This window comes from Drosophila sulfurigaster, chromosome X (genome assembly GCF_023558435.1).
Source record: "Drosophila sulfurigaster albostrigata strain 15112-1811.04 chromosome X, ASM2355843v2, whole genome shotgun sequence".
NCBI lineage: Eukaryota > Metazoa > Arthropoda > Insecta > Diptera > Drosophilidae > Drosophila > Drosophila sulfurigaster.
The window spans coordinates 32,564,969-32,586,601 of NC_084885.1; the positions used below are offsets into that span (position 1 = coordinate 32,564,969).

Consider the following 21,633-nt stretch of genomic DNA (forward strand, 5'->3'; position numbering starts at 1 on the left):
TTACTCAATTTGAAGACAGCATTTTCTAGTTTCTGATTCATACTTCGTATGTTCTTACAAAGAGAACTAATTTCAGAGACAGCAATTTCAGAGAGGTCAAGTAAATCCTTAAAAATTTAAGCGCAAGCTGAATTTGTCATAAATGAAATTAACGATAGTATTCTACATATTAACCCTTTGACATCTGAATTTAGTAAATTTAACTTAATTTTGCGATCATAATATGCAAATAATTGGAATATATATATATATATATACGACTCTTTGAGCATTAAGCTCAAATGCAGACAAAAAAGCTGATGACTGAACTGAAAAGTACAAGATAGAAGCACAAAAGAAATAGTAATGCGATATCCAGGAATATAACGACAATATTACCTATGTATATGCAAAGATAGTCCTTAAAAGGTGCAGCTGCGCTGGTCACACTTAACTGTGCTTACGAAAATGTCGAGCGAGTAACTCCAAGTCGAGCAAACTTCCTTGTTGATTTTAAATATACAGTGCAGCTCTATCTGGTCACACTGAATGTTAAACGGTTATTTGCAAGTCGAGCAGACTTTTAATTCGGTAATATTAAGAAGCATTTATAGTTTTCTTTGTTCACACTTAACTACTGCGAATTTCCATTTAATTTGTGAGTATCTCTGGGTCGAGCAGACTCTCTTGTAACCTTATAACTTGTTAATTTTAAATATAATATTATAGAAAATACTTCTAAAATAATTTTTGCTTGTTTTGGTCACACTTGGCAATAGCAAGCAATTTGCAAGTCGAGCAGACTCTGCAGCAATCTTAAAACTTGTTAACTTTTACTTCGATAATATTGAGACACATTTATAGTTTTCTTTGGTCACACTTAACTACTTCGCATTTCCATTTCATTTGTGAGTATCTTCAAGTCGAGCAGACTCCTCTCCAACCTGCTTGTAAGCTTCAGCTAGCGGTTCTCTCTGGTTCTGCTCGGTCGCATTTTGTCCATAATCGAACATGTGCCCTTCTCTTCTGTTCGCCTTCTCCTACTCTCTCTGTACGTCTCTCTCTCACTCTCTCTCTTTCTCTTTCTCCTGGCCACCTGCCCAGAGCCCGGTGTCTGCTGGCGTTTTAGTCCATTGCCAATTTGTCGAGTTGTCAACGGAGCGAACGCCATTGAAGCGTCTAATCGAACACCCAAGCACCCTGTATGTCTTATATCGAGTACTATACTATATATCCACTCTATCTGTTTCTCTCTCTCTGTCTCTCTGTCTGTCTCTTGCACAGGTGTTGCGCAGGATTCGATTCTCTCAGCGAACAGCGAGCACGCATGGTTGCCAAGGACTACGGAGAGACCCCATTGGAGGTCGCACTCAATTTGGAGATATCTCCCCCCCTTTCTATCTCTCTCTCTCTCTCTCTCTCTCTCGCTCTGAGAGATCTTCTTGCAATGGCGGACAATTGGAGTGTCCAACAGTGGAACAGAAAATAAAATATAAAGGTACTTACATACATATATTTCGCTTTCCTGATATTATTAGAAACAAATTTATAAAGAAGAGCTTATGAAATAATAATTTAACCCTTTAATTATTATTTCAATTGTTTGCTTACTTATTATTATTTGTGGAAAACAAATTCGTTAGGTTATTATTTAAATATTATTATTATATCTTATGTATATTATTCACTATTTATATTCTTCATTAACATTATTTATCTATTATTAATTGTAGCTTATAATCAATTTTTATAGCGCAAGTATAAAGCTAAAGGTTTTGCACATAAATTGACAAAATAATTTTTTCTGTTATATTTAAAATTAAATTAATTTAGTATTAGTACTTTTAATAATTTAATTTAAAATTATTTAGAATTTATTTAGGAAATACTTTTGCCTACTTATTGCGGGTCTTAGTTGCTTGGGCTCACAATTTGTTATATTTTGCATTTTATAGTATAATTTGAATGAAGTATTGTATCAATATACCAATTATAGCCCTTGGTATATTTTAGTATTGTTTTGGCTGCATATTAAGTTGGTATATTTTGATTGATATTGATAAAGAAGATTAATCTTGAAATTAAATGCAAATTATTGCAATTTATATTAACTTTGTCAAAATAATGTTTGTAAATGTTGCTTGCGCATTATAAAAACACAATTTAAAAATACATTTATTGAGTTATAATTTCACATATATTTTGAATACACAATGAAATAACAACTTGTTTTTCGGTTACGAGTGCTTAATTGGTTGTCAATCAACTGCTTCCTCAATGAATTGTTTTACACTCGTGAGATTCGGATTTCTTCATTTCTGAGAAGAAAGCAACATCGACTTTTGAAATGCTCTGTTAATTAATCAAATTAATCTGTGCAATTTAATATAGACTGAAGAATTGATTACAGTGAAAAGTAGTTTCAGTAATAATCCGGAATGGATTTTACATTCCAGATTTTAACGATCGGAAATACTAATGAGACTTCTACTAGCGAAAATCGACGTTAATCAGATAACCAGTTAATACTATTGAAGACTTTAGTGTGTGATTCAAAGTGATGATTCAAGTTGAGATTTGATTGGCGAGAGGCGAGAAGAATCCGAATCAGATGAGTTATCGCTCCGCGTTGGATTGGGACTCCCGGCAAATGCAAATAATGCAAACAAAGCGGCGAAAATAATTATGAAATAAATATATATCAACTGTGAGCAGCACCGACAATTGAATACCCTGCAATCGCAGGTCTAATGGCAATCTAATCTCTGCTCAGCTCAGTGAATATTCTTGAATTGATTAAATGTTGGTTGTATGGGTAGCTAATTAAAACTGCACTGAGAGAAAAATACTATATATTCAAAAAATACTTTATATTAAAAAAATACTATATATTAAAAATATACTATATATTAAAAAAGGTTATTTTACTATTATATATTCATAATTGTAGAAGTTATTTTTGAACTACTTTTGTATGTATGTAGTATTATATTAATATACCAATTATGGCCCTTGGTATATTTTAGTATTTTGTGTTAAATTAATTTGATCTATTTTTGGACTGATTTGTCAGACATTCTAGTATACTTTACAGACTATGGTATATTTTGAATGTATTACTATATCAAGATGTCTTACTATTTTTATTTTAGTATTTTTGCAGTATATTATTTTGGTATATTTTTAGACTATTTAGTTGACAATCTGGTATGTTTTGTTCTCTATGGTGTACTTTGAATGTAGTACTATATCAATATACCAAATATACCATGCGGTATATTTTTAGTACTTTTGCGGTATATTAATTTGGTATTCTTTCGGACTGATTTGTTAGATAATCTAGAATTTTTACTTTGTGGCACATTTTAAATCTAGTACTATATCAATATACCAAATATAGTTGGTATATTTTAGTATTTTTGAGGTATATTAATTTGGCACATTTTAATATGAATACCGCACTTTGTAGCTTTTAATTACAATGTGTAGTTTTCTTTCTTGTTATTATTAAATTTGTACTTCATAAATCGTGAAAATTGATTGAAATTTGAATTCGTTACTTTTGTACTCTGTATGTTGCAGATTGATCGATGCAATCGTGATACCCAGAAACAGAACAGAGCAGCCGAGATTGGAACTTGTTTGACACCGCAGTTCCCTCACTTCCTCCCCCTCGGTCACTCCCTCTTGCTATCGCAGCTCGGCTCTTTGGCAACAATTGCGTCACTTGCGACGACAGCGAAGTATAAATTGGCAGCGATGCGATAAGAACAGAACAGAACAGAACGGAACGAAGCGAAACAAAGCATCTGCGATTAATTCACAGCCAGTTCTCACCCGGAGCACAACGTATAGAGATCGAAGATCACCGAACAATCCCCGCGAGAATGCTGCGCTTATCCACGTTGCTCCTCCTTCTCCTCGCCATCGTCGCCGTCGTCTTGGTGTCCGGCGTTTCGGCGCGTGGCCGCAAGAAGGCGACGAAACCCGAGTGCCCAGAGATCAAGCTGAAGCGTCAATGGGGCGGAAAGTTGGCCTTGGGACTGAACTATCAAGTGCGTCCCATTCGGAATGTGATCATCCATCATACGGTGACCAGCGAGTGCTCGACGTTCCCGCAGTGCGCTGAGATCCTGCAGAATATGCAGCACTATCACCAGACGCAGCTGGACTACTATGATGTGGCCTACAAGTGAGTTGTGACTGCTTCTTAATCCACTTGCTTACGACTTTCTCCATCCTGAGCAGCTTCCTCATTGGCAACGATGGCGTCGTCTATGAGGGCACCGGCTGGGGAGTGCGGGGCGCCCACACTTATGGCTATAATACGAATGGCACTGGCATCGCCTTCATTGGCAACTTTGTGGATAAATTGCCCACGGAAGCAGCGTTGACAGCATGCAAAAAGCTTTTGGCTTGCGGCGTCACCGAGGGCGAATTGTCGGAGGATTATGGTCTGATTGGAGCCTCGCAGGTGATTAGCACACAGAGTCCGGGTCTGACGCTCTACAACGAGATACAGGAGTGGCCGCATTGGTTGCCCCGTCCCTAAGTTTGAATAAAGCGCCATGCAATACGTTACGTCATGCCTTACGTGGTTTCACTTACGATCGCTCGTGTTGTAGTTACGCCCTTCATCGCAGCAACTGGCACCATTTGACACAAGCAGCGCTCTCTATGGACTGTTGGTGGCGCGCTCTATCGGCAGCAAATTGTATTGTGCTGCAAAGCAACTCCGAATCACGTCACGAACAATCGATAGCATTGTGCTGTGCTTGCATTTATTTTGTTATATTTTGCTGTTAAAAGTTTTAGTTAAATTTATATATATTTTATTAATAATTGCACGCCAATATTAATTCAACACTTGGATTGAGTTGAACGACAGAACTTGCGCTCGAGTTGCCGCCAAACTTATCGATAAGTAGTGTTGTATTTAGTGCTCCACACTTTTATTTATCGGTGAGCGCAACTTGTGGCTCTCTCGCGCTTTCTCACTCTCACAAACAGCTTGCGCTTTCCACTTGTTCCACGGCATGAGAGACAGTTGTTTTATCGCACTTGTGTCGAGCGGATCGAGTGGTGTTGTGAGTGCGTGTTTTCTTCGTTTGTTATTTTTTTTTGCGTTTGCGTTTGCTTTTGCATTTTGGCGGCCGGCGCGAATTTGACATTGTTTTTATACGTTGTGCGTTTATTATTTGTGGCCCTCAATCGGTTTGTTCTTGTTTGTTTCTTTTTTGTTTGAGTTTGCAAACTTTTGCACGTTGCGCCGTTACAACGACAACAACAACAATAACAACAGCAACATCAGCAGCAACCGCCATTTGGAATTTAAAACGTCGCGACGTTGCTATAACAGTTGATGAACCGTTAAAGCTGCAAGGGCTATTGCGCCACATTACGACAACAATAAGCGAATGTAACGAAATTGTAAAGTTTGTTTATGTTTTTTCATGTTCAAGTGAAAGCGTGTGAAAAATAGAGTCACCTTAACATTGCTAAGCCAAGCTCAAGTCTTGCTTCAAATTTCTTCTTCGATATACAAATTGAGCCTCTCTCTTACGCGCTCTTTGGCTGCGCTCTCTCAGTGTTCGCGCTCGCTCGCGCGTGTTTGTGTGTGTGTGTGTAAGTGTTTGTTTGTGAAACTGCGTAAGAAAGAAGAAGAAGCATCAGCGCAGTATTTGCAAGGGGGGAAGGAACATTTAAACTTTTAACCCCCTGCCACACAACATACATAATAAGATATCCTGTGGCCAATCAAAGCCAAAGCTTCCGGCCAACTAACGACATGCAACCGCAACTGTTGCGCCTGCCCAACAACTACAGCAACAACAACAACAACAGCATTGGAGCAGCAGCAGCCGCAACAACAACTTTATTGCAGTAAGGTGAGTTACATGGGATAATGCTGAAAACACTGAAAGGGAAATTTAATAAGGATGGGAAATGGCAATGGGAATATGCGCAAAAGGGAATAAATATTGCATATCGCAATCAGATTGATAATTACCCAATTGGGAGTGTTGGGAAAGTGCAGCACATAACATACATAAATATAATATATGATAAATACCTGTATGCTGTGCTACATTACTTAATTATGGTTATTGATCGGCCAATTGATCTCTTGTTGCTGTTTTTGGACAACTTCGTTCTACGCTCAACTCGTTCATGGTCTTTTGTACCCGTTTCGTTTCGTTTTCGTAATGATATTTTGCGGCCATTTTGAGTTTGAGTTTTGCCAAAACTGTTGTAATGATGTTTGCCATGTTGTTGTTGTTGCTGCTGCTGCTGCTGCTGTGGCTTCTTCGACGTCTTCTTTGGGGTTTCGGGGTCATCAACTCTTGACAACAGCAACAGCAACAGCAATCGCAATTGTTGCCAAAAATCCAAAAAGCACAAAAACAGCAGCAACAAACTTGCGTGCCAATGTTTCTCATGTTGTTGTTCTTGTTGTTGATGTTGTTGTTGTGCCTTGTATGATATACAATCCGAACATTAAAAAAAACACAAACAACATAAAAAAGATTGACATCTTCTGTTGATACATTTGTACGTGCAACGAAGCGTCTTGTGTCATTTGGTAGCAAAGTCAAACATTTTCATGATCACTTCTCATGTTCGAGTAGCTGCTGCCAAATACCCTGTAACCCAAATCTAGAGCAGTTGTGGCTATGATGGACTAGAACCTTAACACTTTACATACATACATACTGCAATTTGAGGATGTTTATTCTAATAATGAAGTTAGATCTTCAATCTTTATGCAATCAATTGGTCTTATAAATCATATTTCTAAATTCTTTTTTATCTAAGATCAAAACAAAACTAAACTTGTTACTTGGTATCAATATAAATAATTAAATTGAATACATAAACATTAGAATATATTCAAAAATAAGTACCTTTAAGTAAAATAAAGAAAAACTAAATGTCCAATAAACACAAAATTCAATTTTTGCTCAATATAAATAATAAATTTTAAACATAAAAATAAAATTCCAAATTCTAAAGTTGAAATTATAAAAATAACTTCAAATTAAGATCATCAGAAAAATGTTTAATAATGAATAGTTAATGTTATTCTCAAATGAATGCAACAGAAAATGATTTTGATTTGGTTTCAGATTAAAATAATTTGGAAATATGAATTTTAAAGCATTTTTAAAATATTTGCAATTTTGGAATTAAATTTTTATTTTCGTTTACAATAAATTGAAATCAATACAAAAATGATTAAAAGTAATTAATGTATATCTTGACTTTATCTGAGGGATTTAGAAATGTAATATATAATATAAAGCCAAGTTCTTAGTTTATAAGTATTTCTTAATTAATATAAAGACTGCAGGGTATCTCATTAAGCGTGTCAGCAATGCAACTTGTCATTTGATGACGAACTGCGTCTTGATATGGCTTCTCTCTGTTCGATTAGATGCGTTGCTCGATTGTGAATTGCATTTGCATAATCGAGCTGGACTCGTTTTGGGGTAAATATCTGCTCTGCTCTGCTCTGCAATGCGATCCATCGATCCAGACTGAAGACTGTCGACTGTTGAGTGGCGAGGACGGACAGTGTCTCATAACCTCAATTTGGCGGCGCTGTCCACTTGCTGCTGTGGCCCTGCCCCATCTGCGTCTCGCCTGGCGCTGCCGCAAATTGCGGTGCGTGTAATTTGTTGTCCCCAATTGCGTAAAATGCACGCAGCATCGATTTTCACCTGCCACACGAGAGTGCAACTCAAAACTGTGGGCAGCCTGTTCCTCCTCCTCCTCCATCTCCCCCTTCTCCTCGTTGGTTGTCTGCTTCTCTTGGGTAATCGATGAGCTCGACGAGTGTGAAACTGCCGTTAAATGCTGCCGCGCCAAAGATTGTTAATTACTCTCTTGCGGCAACTCTGCAACTCTGCCTCTGCCTCAGTCTCTGGTTTGTGGAACTGGCCGAAATAAGTACACAGAGAGAAAAGAGTCTAGATTGAAAAAATATTGATTCACGATTTTTTCCATCTTTAAAACAACAATCTTGAAATAAGATTTTTTGATTGAAACGAATCTTAAATCTAGATTTTTATGCTAAATTTGCATTTTAAGATGAAAAGTATTTTATTTTAAGACTAAAATCTTGATTCAAGAAGATTTTAATCTATATTTAAAAGTAGTTTGCAAGTCTTGAGTAAGGAACTCTTAGATCTTAAAATAAAATATTTTATTCTTATTTTTTTTTAATGTTGGAATTATCTTCTTTTAAAATTAGAAATCAATTAATTTAATCTTTATTTAAGATTGTTACATCTTCCTATTTGGGACATTATCAATCGTATATCAATCACATTTAATCTAGAATGAATCTAGAACGTTTAATCTTGGTTTAAGATTTTTCTATTCTTGAAAGAAAATTGTAATATTGAATTTCAAGTTTGGGCAATCAAGAATTTTGTTAGATTTTCGATTTTGATTTAAGAATAAAACTTCTATGTTTAACAAACAATACAAGATATAATATAATACAATACAATCTTGATTCAAGATTTATCACGTTTTTTCTTTCCGTGTAGAGTAGAAGAAGAAGGAAGAGTGGAAGTTGGTCGACATCAACTTTCACATGCGCATTGAATCGAGTTCAATCGACGCGAGGATCTCAGTTTTGAGTCTGCGATCGAGGGACAATTTGGGAGAGGGGGGGAGAAGATAATGCTCTGATCTGATGTTGTTGATGTTGTAATTATTATTGGCTCTATTAACTAACTACTGTGCGTATTTAAGTGCTCTCATTGTTGTTGTTGTTGTTGTTGCTCTTCTCCAGCAATCTTCAAGTGCGTGCAAGCTCTGAGTGCTCAGAGGGGAGCAGAGAGGGGTGAACGGAGAGGGGAGTGAAGCGTATGCTAATTCAGCAATTGTTCAGCGCAAATTGCGTGAGACTCGCTTCGCTCAACGAGAGACGTTGACCTCAGCAACAACAACAACAACAGCGAAGGGAGCGAGGGAGGGAAAAGAATAACACAAATGTTGGGGGCGGGGGGGAGTAGCTAATGGGAAACACTTTAGAAATATGAACGGATCGGATATGTGCTCAGATTGGAGCAGAGAGCACGGACAAAATGAATAGCTAAGAGCAAATGCATCCCAGAAAGTAGTAAAGAAATAGATAAATAGATTTAAGAGTAAAGAATAATAAAAGTAATGAATAGATATAAAAGTAAACGATTAATAAAAGTAATGAACAGATTTAAAAGTAAAAGATTAATAAAAGTAATGAATAAAAGTAATGAATTATAAAAGTAATGAATAGATTTAAAAGTAAAAGAAAACATATTTAGTTGTATTTCTTAAAAAACAAGCGATTCATATGAAGTTCCTATTAGAACAAGTTTGAAGATTCACAATAAATAAAGGCTGAAAGCTAGATAGCCAATGCATAGCTAGAAAAAGAGTTAAATAAAACAACTAATACACTGAGAGATAAAATCTAAATTGAAAAGTTGATTGGAAATCTTGACTTAATATTTTTTTTTAAATCTTGAAATATGATTCTTGGGTTGAAAAAATCGTAAAGACTAAAATCTTGATTTAAGATTTTGTCTTCTTAGTTCAAGATTTTCCATTTTTGAGACAAGATTATAATCTTGATTGGGATTTCAAGATTGGGAAATCTAGAATTTTTGTAGAATTTTGTTGTTGATTTAAGAATAAAACTTCTTGGTTCAATTTGGATTCCATATTTTATTCTTGATTTTATCAGCATTTTTCTTTTTGTATTGTTTCAATTCACTTAGCTCTACATACATATGAATATATAATGCTACATATAAGAATAGTCTTTGCTTATTTTAAAATTGCTTCAGCTTATGTTTTTTTGTCCACTGCAAATAGTTTTGCCAGAAAATTATGCATATAAAGTTTAATAGAGGATTAACAGTTTCAGAATTCGTTGTGGCATTGAATGCACTCAGTTTTCGATTATTTTTGTGTTGAATTGTTTCCATTCTTGATCGTTGAGAATCGTAGGGAGTATTCTGAACGTAACTCGGCTATTTTCCGCAATTGAAACAGTTGAAGAAAGGGAATCAGATTCAAGAGGCAAATGCTGTGCAGTTCATTTCAGAAGAAGCAAACTGCTCCACAAATGGACTGTAAATCACGATAAACAGCCAAGAGCGCAGCAGGCAAAGGGCAGCAGAGGGTAGGGAGAAGGAGGGGTGGAGGTGGAGGTGGCGCAGAAGGCGGTCCATCAAGTGCATAAATAGCACCAGCAACAACAGCAACAACAACTCGCACCAAAAACAATTGCATCTGCCACAGCAATAACAATAACAATGCCCTTTGCCCCCCTTTTGCTTCGCTCTGCGCTCTTCGCTCTGCGCTCTTCGCTCTGCGCTTTGTGTTTCAAATGAAATTTCAAATAAAATTGTAACAGAATTTAGTTCATCTTGTTGTTGTCGTTGTTGTTGTTGCCATTATAGCATCGAAATATCTGATTGGAATGCAACGCGTGCTGCTCGACTAAACAATTTCATCTCGCATCGAATATTTCAATTATTGGAAGTGGAATCAATATTTCAGTTATTTTATGTGCGCAATTATATCTGTTCATTGTTTTTTTCTGCTTTGTTTATTATTCTTACTTTTTTAATTATCTTTATTTTATTTTTTATTTTTTTATTTAGTTATTTTTTCATCAATATTTTAGTTATTTCTCATTTATTTGTTAGTAGTCAATGAATTTTTAATATTTTACTTATTTCTACATAGATAAGAAATAGATAGATGAACAAATATAGAAGTAAAGGAATCTACATAAAGTCGTATTCTTAAAAATCTTATTTCAAGTTTGTTCTTTCTTTTCTTTTTCTTAAATCAAGATTTTTTCGATCTTAAAAAAGAACAATCTTAAAATAAGATTTTTAGGTTGAAAAATAGGAACTAAATAAAAATTCTTAAATCAAGATTTTCTATCTAATTTTCAATCTAGAATAAAACATTATTGAATCAAGATTTTAATCTTAAAATAAAATGTTTTTCTACTTAAAATGCAAATTTAGCATAAACAACTTTATTTAAGATTCGATTTAACCAAAAAACCTTATTTCGCGATTTTTCTTAGTCTTAAATCAAGGTTTGTTGCAATTTAGATTTTTTTCTCTCTGTGCATATAAAGTAGAAACAGAATTTCGTTTCTATTCGTTTTCAGTTTCTTAGAGCATTTGTGCTTCGTTGTGATGCAGCAAACTCAGTTTTTATGTTGCACAGACATTAAAAAGAGTAAAGGAAGCGGAGAAATTGGGCGAAAAGTTGCCAGTGTAAACAATAAACAGATCTTTAGCTTATGCTGCATGCAACATGCTGCAGCAGCCGCAGCAGCAGACGCATTATGTGGCTGTTCAGGTCAGTGGCTGGCTTCTGGCTAAGAACATAAAAACGAAGAGAGAGAGAAAGAGAGGGGAATGTATGTGTATACATTTATGCAACTTTAGAACTCGATCAATGTTTTCTGCAAGTTTGATAACCGCTGCAAATACCCGGACTTCAATGTGAGCTATAAATAGATTCGGGATCCGAGCGGCGACTTTTGTTTCTCGGTTGGCCAGGCTTGATCAACAAGGCTCGTTGGTCTAGGGGTATGATTCTCGCTTCGGGTGCGAGAGGTCCCGGGTTCAACTCCCGGACGAGCCCGAGTTTAACTTTTTTGCTTTTTTCATTTTTTGTTTACTATAATTATAGTAGAGATTGCTATCGTCTATCGATGGAACACCATTTGTCATCTTGCCACACTGTGCGGTGGGCGTTTGGCTGCCCACGGTAAAAAAGAAAAGAACAGAACGGAACAGCAAAGCAAAGCAAAGCAGGAGCAACAACTTGATCATCGGCATCTCTCTTTGCGCCTTCATCTAATTACATGTTGTTCGTTGATGATGATGATGACGATCTGCGGCATTGCGTGTTTTGTATTTTTGTGCTCGGTCAGCACTTGGGGCGCTCAAATTTCAACAACATCTCAACTAAGACACCGAAATGGACTTCCCTTCCTCTTTCCCTTTCCCTTCCCTCTTAGTCTCTTCTTGTGGTCGCAGGAGCAGACAAAGCGATTCTTCATTGCGGATTCTTGTTTCGTTTTTGTGCCTGTTAATCGATTTTAAATTGAAGATTGATTGATTGAGATACGAGCAATCGCTTCTTCCCTCCCCCACTCCCACTCCTCAGAGAGGCGATGTTCTTCTGTTCACTTCCCTCTTGAGCGTAAGATTTCACACAAATCAAAAAGTCGCAGCTAATTGAAATGGTGGCAAACTCGCATCGAAGCGATGCAAAGGAGAAATACATTCACTCGATGCAGGGAAAAGTTCTCAGTTGTGCCACTAGATGGCGCCACATTCCTTTGCTAGTTTCCGTTGCCATTGGCTATTTGCTTAATTTCCTCTCTCCTCTGCTTCTATTGCCCCCAATAGCTCGACATCCACCTGTTGCTTGTATAATATCCGTTAAATGCCTCTCTTGAGATCACTCGATGCTGCTGCTGCATTGTTTCGTTCGTTCAGGTTGCACGTTCATTTGCCACGATGCTGCACGCAACACTCCGAGACCGAAACTTGATTTTCTTTGCATTTTCGATATGCCGACTCAGCTAAACTCAACCGACTTAGCCGACTCATGCCACCAAATTACGTTGATGATTAACGAATTTTAGACTGGAAAATAGTTCGTTACACCTTTCCCCCGCTCTCTCTCTCTATCTCTACTCTTACCCCCGTTTATATTACTATATAGTAGCAATCTGTAAAGACTTTGATATGCAGTCCGCTGGCATTCCGAGAGCAATTAATGTGTGGCAAGCCGAAATCGAAGTATCGAAGCTCAAATGCCCTTTCAATCTAGTGAAGAGTTTAAAACACTCTTCAAATAATAACAAGTAAGAAGAAAGACCATAAATGTAGTATTATTTTTTAAAATATACCAAATTAATATACCATAAAAATACTAAAAATATACCGACGACTGTTTTTGGTATATAGATTTCAAATATATCGAAGAGTACAAAATTTTGCAGATTGTTAGCCGAAGCAATCTAAAAATATACCAAATTAATATACCACAAAAATACTACAAATATACCAGACGATTATTTTTGGTATATTGATAAGGTACTACATTCAAAATATATCAGATTGTCAGCCAAATCAGTCTAGAATATACCAAATTATAAGACCATAATATACTAAAAATATACCGACGTCTATATTTGGTATATTAATACATAGTACAAAATATATGAGATAGTCAGTCAAAACAGTACAAAATAGACCGAATCAATATACCAAAAAAATACTAAAAATATACCAAAAGTTATATTTGGTATATGCATAAAGTACTACATTCAAAATATATAGTTTGGCATGCCCAAAGAAAGGGTATTCCACGGGGGGAAAACAAAAATAAATAAGCAGCAAAGAAACCCATTAAAAAATGTTAATTTCCATAAAGAAAAAAGTCTCGAAAAAAAGCCACAACAACAACGCCGACAGCACGTGGCTAAAAGCCGCAAAGGGGCCAACAGACAAAAGCCAGAATTTCTACACTCAGTTTCTATGTGTGTGTGTGTGTGTGTGTGTGTGTGTATGTGTGTTGAAGCTTTATTTATGCGCGGAATGTATCTCGACTCAGTTGCGAGTTGTTTGGCTTTTGATTTGCTGCCAAAACAAGAATCAAAGTTATTGTCATGAAACGCCTACAACGAATCTCTATCTCTATCTGTAGTTGTATCTGTATCTGTATCTGTAAATGTATCTGCGTATCTTTAGTGCGCTATTTGGGCATCTTGTTAGGCTGCGACTGATTTATAGCCTGGCTCTAAAGGTGTTGCTAATGGCCTCCATCTCCATCGAGTTGAAGCTTGTCTAATGAAGTCCACTTTTGTCCATCGCTCGCTCGCTTCGCTGGACAATTTTCTAGCGATTGCGATTGCCCGTTATGACAGCTGCGGTTGAGCCGCACACGAAGTTTTCCATTTGATTGGCGCTGCGACGTTTTCCTCTCAAAGGAGAGCTTCGACTAGAAATTACGCTGTCTGTCAGTCACAATCAGCCTTTGTCTCTGCAACTTCTTGATTTCGCGGTTGCTTTTCTTTCCCTTTCAAGTTTCGAACAAAGACGCCTCTCTATGCTATCTGCAATTAAATGCTGCACAGCTGCTGTTAGCATCATTCTTGTGTGGCTAATCAATCGGCCAAGCAAGGAGTCTTCTCTCTCTCGCTATCTTGAGTGCCAAATTGATTTGTGCACCTTGAGGAATGCGACTTGCATCACTTGGATGACTTCACGACTTGTCGAGCCAATTAGTTGGGCACGAGGCGGCGACTGCGACTGCGACTGAGACTGAGGTCGAGACTTGGGCTCAACTCTGACCATCGCGTGGGGGCTTGAAAAGACGAAGAAGACGAAGAAGAGCAGGCCAAGTTGTAAGTTGTTGTGTGGGCAGCGCCGACAAAATCATCCGCCCCAGCACAATTTCAATTTCAAACGCTAAACTGTCAAATTACTTGCGGAGTTTAACTCTGATGCAGCACGTGGGCAGCAAATTGGATGAGCGAAGAAAGACGCAAGACCCAAAACGAACAGCTGCTCTTCTCTTGTCTTCGCTTGTCATGTCTCTTCTCTTCTCTTCCCTTGTCTTGTCTTCCCTTGTCTTCTCTTGGCCAATATCTTAAAGTTCCGCTGCAATTGGAGCACACGTTCAAACGTTTCGAGCTGATAAACAAAACAAAAGCAAAGCACAACACGACAACCTGAGAACTTTAACTCAACTGACAACCGAGAATTGAGAATTATGCATGCTGAGAATTGAGAGCTAGCTGAGCTGAGCTGAGAGCACGGAGAACTTTGCAAAAAGTGCGCATTGATTTCAGGGTCGACAACAACGTTGTTTGCTGCTGGCAACTTGTTTGCCAATGCAACAGCAGCAGCAACAATTGGCTGAAATGATGCCAACAGGTGCTCAACATTCTTGGCATAGTTTCGAGAGCAATTCGCTTGAGTGAGGGGAGGGAGGGAGAGGCAGAGGCAAGATTGAGGCTGCAGCCGATTGAGCTATTGTAATTGTTGGGCATGAGTGCAAGGAATGAATGAATGAATGAATTGAGGTGTGAGGGCGCCAAAGGGGGAGGAAGGGGAGGGGAAGGGGAGAGACCGCAATGCATATGAATGCCTAAGGTATGCGAGGAGGGAGAAATACCAAGAGAAAGGGAGAGAGAGAGAGAGATTCGCATAGCCAACACTGTTTGAAATTCAACTTGATTCACCAATCACGGTTTTAGCAATACAGCGTACTGTTTGAGTTGAGATTTGATTGATCAATCACAGTTTTGGCTGCACTGCGAGCTCAAAATGTTTGGAATGCAATGCACATGAATGCTTAAGCTATGTGTAGAGGGAGAAATACAAATAGAGGGAGAGATAGAGTGGGAAGGAAAAGGTAAAGAGAGGAAAATAGGTAAGACAAAAGCAATAGCTGGCATTAAATTAACCAAAGCAGCAACAGTTATCGATCACTCTTGATTTAATTTTAATAAGATTATAAGGTAGTGAGAGCAAAGAGTGGGAGAAAGGGAGAGCCAGAAAGACAAGAAGAGGAAGGAAGAGAAAGGCAGCAAGTAAAAAGTTTAAGTCAAAAGTTGAACAAAAAGTTGGAACACACAGAAATTAAATTGTAATAAAAAATGTCAACGCAAGATTATGAGAGAGTGAGAGAAATCAGTAGAAAGAGAGATGGAGAGAGAGAGAGAGAGGGAGAGACAGAGACGAGAGTGATATAGAGAGAGGGAAAGAGAGACAGCAAGTAAGATAAGTGGAAGTCGAAAGTTGGAACACACAAAAATCAAATTGTAATACAAAATGCCAGGAAAATATTGTGAGGGAGAGAGAGTGTGAGACAGAGATTTTGAGAAAGAGAGAGAAAAAGGGAAAGAGACAAAAACATAAAGAGAGAGAGAGTGAGAGAGACAAGGAAAGAGACAGGGAGAAATAGAGACAGCAAGAACTATAAGTAAGTAGAAGTCAAAAGTTGAATTGAATTGCAACACACAGAAATCGAAGCTATCAATCACCTTATGTGAGTACACTCATGAGTGTGTATTCAGTGCCTGCAGTGAGTGCATTCACATGCATTCACTGCACATTTTATCTGCCGCTGCAAGTTAAACTTAAACTTCGACTCGAGTTTTGAGTTTGTCACGTTTCTCAGCGCGTTCAGCTGCTGCCTGATATGAATAAACTTACACACACACTCACACACACACACATATTCACTCATACTCACACACTCACATAGAGACAAACGTGCAGACAATGGCTAATGGAAATGCTGGCGCCAGCATCATCATAACAACAACAAACAACAAACAACAAAAAGCAAAGCCAAAAGCCAACTTAATAACTGAACAACAATTTGGTCAATCGCAGGGCTCGTTTTACCTTAACGGACTCTTTGCTTTTGTTTAGTTACTTTGCTCGCTTTGTGTCGCAGAATGTTTGTTCATTAGTCTTATGTAATTGTCGCAAATTCGTTGCGTGACTTCTGTCCAGTTGATGACCACAATCTCAGTCCGATTGCGAGTCTGCAATCAGTCTGCCTCCATTGCTGTGTGGCCTCGATGAAGTCGAAGGGCGGAGGAAAAGTACCCGAAACTATTCTGATTACTATATTCTTGACTATCTTCAAGGAGATCTGTCGCTGCAGAAATACAGTTTGAAATTCCACTTCATTGATCAAGTTTTGACTGCTCTGCAGATAGTTTGTGCAGCGACTTGATTGATCAATCACAGTTTTGTCTGTATTGAGCACAGTTTAACCTGAAACTTGATTGATCAATCACAGTTTTTTTCTGTACTGAGCAGAGTTTGAGCTGCGGCTTGATCAATCACAGATTTGGTTGCACTCCACACAGTTTGACCTGATAGTTGATTGATCAATCAATTTTATTTGCACTGAGCACAGTTTGTGCTGCGACTTGATTGATCAATCATTGTTTTGGCTTAACTGTGTACAGTTTGAGCTGCAATTTGATTGATAAATCACAATTTTGGATGTACTGCACACTAAAAATCTTGGTAATAGAAAGCTGTAAGTCCAGTTGTCATTTGCATGTTTGAGAAGAGACTCCGCAACTGTCGCATCCAATGGGGAAAGCAGCAGAAAGAGCGAGAGATAGAGACAGAGAGAGAGAGACAGAGAAAGAGTCAATCGGAGCTTGACTGCGTAAATTTGATGCTTATGTCTGCATTTTGCTGTAATTTGTGAAGAATTTTAATCAGCCCGGCCGAAATGAAGTTTCATGCCGCATGCCACATGCCGCATGCCACATGTGGCTGTGACTGTGGCTGTGACTGTGGCTGTGACTGTGTGCGTAGATGATCGTGCATGAGTTAACGCTAGATCAAACTCGAATTGACAGGCGAACAACGAACAACGAACGACGAAGAGCGACGAGCGACGATGAATGTTGATTGCTCGACGTCAATTGAAATTGCCTCAAATTGTTGCATTTCACGCAAGAGTCGCAGCCAACAAGAGAGACAGCCAACAATTGACCGCAGCAGCAATTGAAATGCCTGACCAGTCGCTGCCCCAACCCAAACCCAAACCCCAACCCAATCCGAGTCCGAATCCGAATCCAAGTCTGAATCCCAGAGTCACAGTCGGAGTCGTGTTGTTGTCATGCCGCATCAAATATTCGATTAATATGCAAAGCAGGCGACTTGCAACTCGACTCGTTGCAGGTGCAAGAGTCCAACCCACAAACTGAACCTAATCCGAGGCATGCTAATTACTTTTTGGCTGCCTGTGGCAATTAGCACCGTTGCCAGACGGACATTCAACAATTAGTATAAACATAAAGTTACCTCACTCCACCTGACCTTTCTCCCCCTCTCTCCCCCACTCCTCTTTTAACTCCCCCACAATTTGAATAGCGAACGCTCTTCGATATGAAATCTTTTGTTTAGCATTTAGTTCAAAATTATTAACGAAATGAGATCAACTTGCAGCTCTCAGCTCTCAACTCGAATATCGAACTCGCTTAGAATGCGTGAGAGCCAAGTTTGTTGCCTAAGTCTTTCGTTTTCTAGTCGCAGCAACAGCAGCAGCACGAAAGCTGTTTGCCATTTACTGAATCTGAATCTGCCGGTAGAGGAAATTAAAACAGTCGAAGCAATACGATTTGTCTGTCAGTGATCGACTGACAAATACCCGATAGTAAGTGTGATTGCTTTGGTTGACAATTTCGTATATTTTGGATATACCAAATGTGTATTTCGGTATATTTTTGGTATATTAATTGTTGAGTTCAATTGCCTTTGCTGACAATCTGGCAAAATATATTTGCGCTTAGCTATATTTTAAATTTAGTATCCTAAGAATATACTAAATATAAATTTTAGTATATTTTTCGGTATATTAATTATCGGGTCTTAATTTGTTAGGTTCACAATCTGTTACATTTTGTGCATTTTGGTATATTTTGAATTTAATATCCTAAGAATATACCAAATATACACTTCGGTATATTAATTGTCAAGTCTTAATTGCTTAGGTTGATAAACTGGTATAATTTCTACTTGTTGGTATATTTTAAATGTAGTAGCATACAAATATACAAAATATAAATGCTGGTATATATTTTCTCAGTATTTGTCTGATCTTAATTGCTTTGGTTCACAATCTGCAATATTTTATACTCTGGTATATTTTGAAAGTATTAGTAAATACCAAATATACATTCGGGTATACTTTTAGTATTTGTTGGGTATATTCATTTGGTTTATTTCAGAAATATAATATAAACTATTCAGCTGCTTGATGAGCATCAAGAGCATAATACTCCCGACATTTTATCGCACTAATTAGCTGAGTATGCGAACAGTTGCATAATCACAGTTGGCAATTTGCGTTGTGGCCCACATTCTTGCCCAGCTACGGGTCGAGAGTCGGGCACAAAGCAGTCAAAGCAATAGGTACGGGTATTCACTGCACGTGTTCAGCATTCTGATGCTGATGTTGATGCTGTTCGCAGCTCGCAGAACTTTCACTCGCAGAACTCGCTGCTTGTTGCGGCTTTCGGGGTCAGATGGAGATGGAAATGGAGATGAAGCGGGCAGCTTGACTGTTGTGTTGTTGCCTTTTCTCATCAGCCAAAAAAAAAGCAAAGACAAAGACAAAGACAACGACAACGAAGAAGAGACGAGGCTAATTGCCAGCGACACGGCAGCCGCGATGATGAGGAAGCTTTAGCTTCAGGTCTTGAGTGAGGTATTTTGTTTGGTATTTTGGGTATGCGAGGTGAATGAGTCTGAGTCTAAGTCTGAGTGTGAGGTGCGGGCGTCGTCGCATTAAGTTGTCATATTGCCATTGTTGTTGTGATTTAGATCTAACACCCAACTCTCAACTCTGTTTTACTTGCAGCCAGCATGTCAGCCACAATAACATCAACATCCACAACGACAACTTAAACTGAGGCTGAGATCGAGACCAAGAGAGAGAGGGAGAGAGATCGCAGATTGAATTTTGAATGCCAGCCTTAGGCGTTGCCCCAACTCGGAGTCGCAGTCGAAGCTGCAGTCGAACTCACACAATGGCCACCCATGGCACGCTCTATCGACCATCTGGCGGAGTCGCCACCGCCACCGCTTCAGCCTCAGCTGCCACGCCCATTGGCGTCGCCGTTCAATACGCCACAGCCCCAAAGCCCTTCGCAGCTGGCGCCGTGCAAAGCGGCCCCGAACGGAGTCGACTCCTCGAGCTGCTGCGCGCCCCCAACAATCTCACCTCGCCCACCCTGGAACCCTCGTCGAAGGGTCTGCTCAACGGTCCCGGGCAGAACAATTGTTTCCTCAACTGTGCCGTTCAGGTGAGTCAAGATTACTTATTACTATATTATATATACGAAAGTTGAGTCAGTTATTAAGCAAGTGACAAAAGCATTTGCCAATGATCTATTTCAAAGAAGTTGTGTTAAGTTGGAGTAAATTATAAAAGTGTGCATTACGAATCATTTTTGTATTATTACAACTCAGAAATAGCAAAGCAATTGATATGAGGAACTTTTATAGAGAAATAGAGATATGACAAAAGCATTTTACAATGATATATTTTAAAGAAGTTGTGCATTACAAATTGAAGTAAATTGTGGGAGAGTGCATTATGAATTATTATTATATTATTGAAATTATAAAATAAATCAAAATTAGCACAGCATGAGAAACTTTTAAAGGAAAATGATGATTTGAAAGACTTTAGAAAACAATTGCTTATTTACAATTTTAAATTGAGATAATTATTATGCTTGAAGAATTAGGAATTCATTTTAAAAAGCATTAGCAAATGGAGCAAGTTATAGAAGGATATACTTGATGGGTTATTATAATATTGGAAATGTAGAAATAACTCATAAATAGCAAAGCATTTTATATGAGCAACTTTTATACATAGAAAATTTGAGATTTATGAACTACAATTCCTGTAATGAAATTACAAAATGGAGTACATTATAGATGAATATCTAATGAAAATAAAAAAATGACGAAGCAATTGAAATGTGGAGCAGTTAGCCAAGAAAATAATTACTTATTTGTAATTTTCAAAACGTGAATTTCGAAATAATTTTTATGCTTGATCGTGTGTGATGATTATAAAGTTAATCATTAAATTCAAATAATAAATTATATCTCTATAGAAAAAGACATTATAAAAATAGAACAGCACAGAAATAGAGAAATACCTCATAAAAAAGAAAGCTATTCAAATGGGAAAAGTTAGACAAAAGTTATATGAACATTTACGAAGAACACCAAATGTATATACTAAATATACGTATTGGTATATTTTTAGTGTAATTCTGGTATATATTATGTTGATATATTTTAAAGATAATAGCGCATTATTTGTACCTTTAAGAACATTTAAGAACAGCAACAATTTTTGAATTAAATTGATTATGAATTAACCAAATTTCTGCAATAAGATAAATATACTTTTTCGGTATATTTTCTGTATATTATGTTGGTATATTTTAAAGATAATAACGCAATATATTGCTTATTAAAATTGCACATTTTGGTATATTGTGTTGATATATTGCAATGATAATACCGCATTATTTGCTTATTTTGTAGAAATTCGCTTTTAAAACATTTTTAAATAGAATTGAATATGATTAGGCACATTTATGAGATAATTTCGGACAGCCCATATACCAAATATACATTTCGGTATATTTTTAGTATACTATCGGTATATTATTTTCGTATATTTTTAATCATAATTTCGCATTCCTTTGCTTATTTGTTGGTGATGTACATTTAAGAATAGCAACAAATTGAAACATTTTTGAATTGAATTGAATATGAATTAAGCATATTTCTGAGATAAGTTTCGACAGTCGATATACTAAATATACATTTCAGTATATTATATTGACAACTTTTAATGACAATACAACATTACTTTACTTATTTGTTAGTAATTCACTTTTGAAACATTTTTGAATTGAATATGAATTAAGCACATTTCTCAGATAAGTTGCGACAATCGCAAAGAGGGAGGCAAACTTATGAATCGTAGAATAGCATTAATGAGTCGAGGTCTCGCGCACGAAACGTGAATGAGTGTATG

General features: G+C 37.4%; 2 protein-coding genes and 1 non-coding gene across 3 annotated transcripts in view; all 3 read left to right on the top strand.

The window, feature by feature from the left end:
- The first annotated feature begins 3,753 nt into the window (after positions 1 to 3,753).
- Positions 3,754 to 4,565, top strand: LOC133847411 (peptidoglycan-recognition protein SA). Its single transcript, XM_062282437.1, has 2 exons — positions 3,754 to 4,171; positions 4,228 to 4,565. Exons 1-2 carry the CDS (start codon positions 3,867 to 3,869, stop codon positions 4,529 to 4,531), a joined length of 609 nt encoding a protein of 202 aa, XP_062138421.1. The 5' UTR covers positions 3,754 to 3,866; the 3' UTR covers positions 4,532 to 4,565.
- Positions 4,566 to 11,577: 7,012 nt separating this feature from the next.
- Trnap-cgg (transfer RNA proline (anticodon CGG)) lies at positions 11,578 to 11,649 on the top strand. Its single transcript has one exon. It is a non-coding gene; the product is annotated as a tRNA-Pro (tRNA).
- A 7,816-nt stretch (positions 11,650 to 19,465) lies between these two features.
- LOC133847410 (uncharacterized) overlaps positions 19,466 to 21,633 on the top strand; it is a 53,049-nt gene continuing 50,881 nt past the window's right edge. The window contains exon 1 of the mRNA XM_062282434.1: positions 19,466 to 19,870. Within this exon, the coding sequence (XP_062138418.1) occupies positions 19,532 to 19,870 (339 nt within the window). The 5' untranslated portion in view covers positions 19,466 to 19,531. The remainder of the gene's footprint in view (positions 19,871 to 21,633) is intronic.

Excerpts from the sequence above, each read along its gene's own strand:
- LOC133847411 (XM_062282437.1), top strand. The coding sequence starts at position 3,867 with ATGCTGCGCTTATCCACGTTGCTCCTCCTTCTCCTCGCCATCGTCGCC. Across the intron at positions 4,172-4,227 it reads TACTATGATGTGGCCTACAA|CTTCCTCATTGGCAACGATG; the intron begins GTGAGTTGTGAC and ends CATCCTGAGCAG.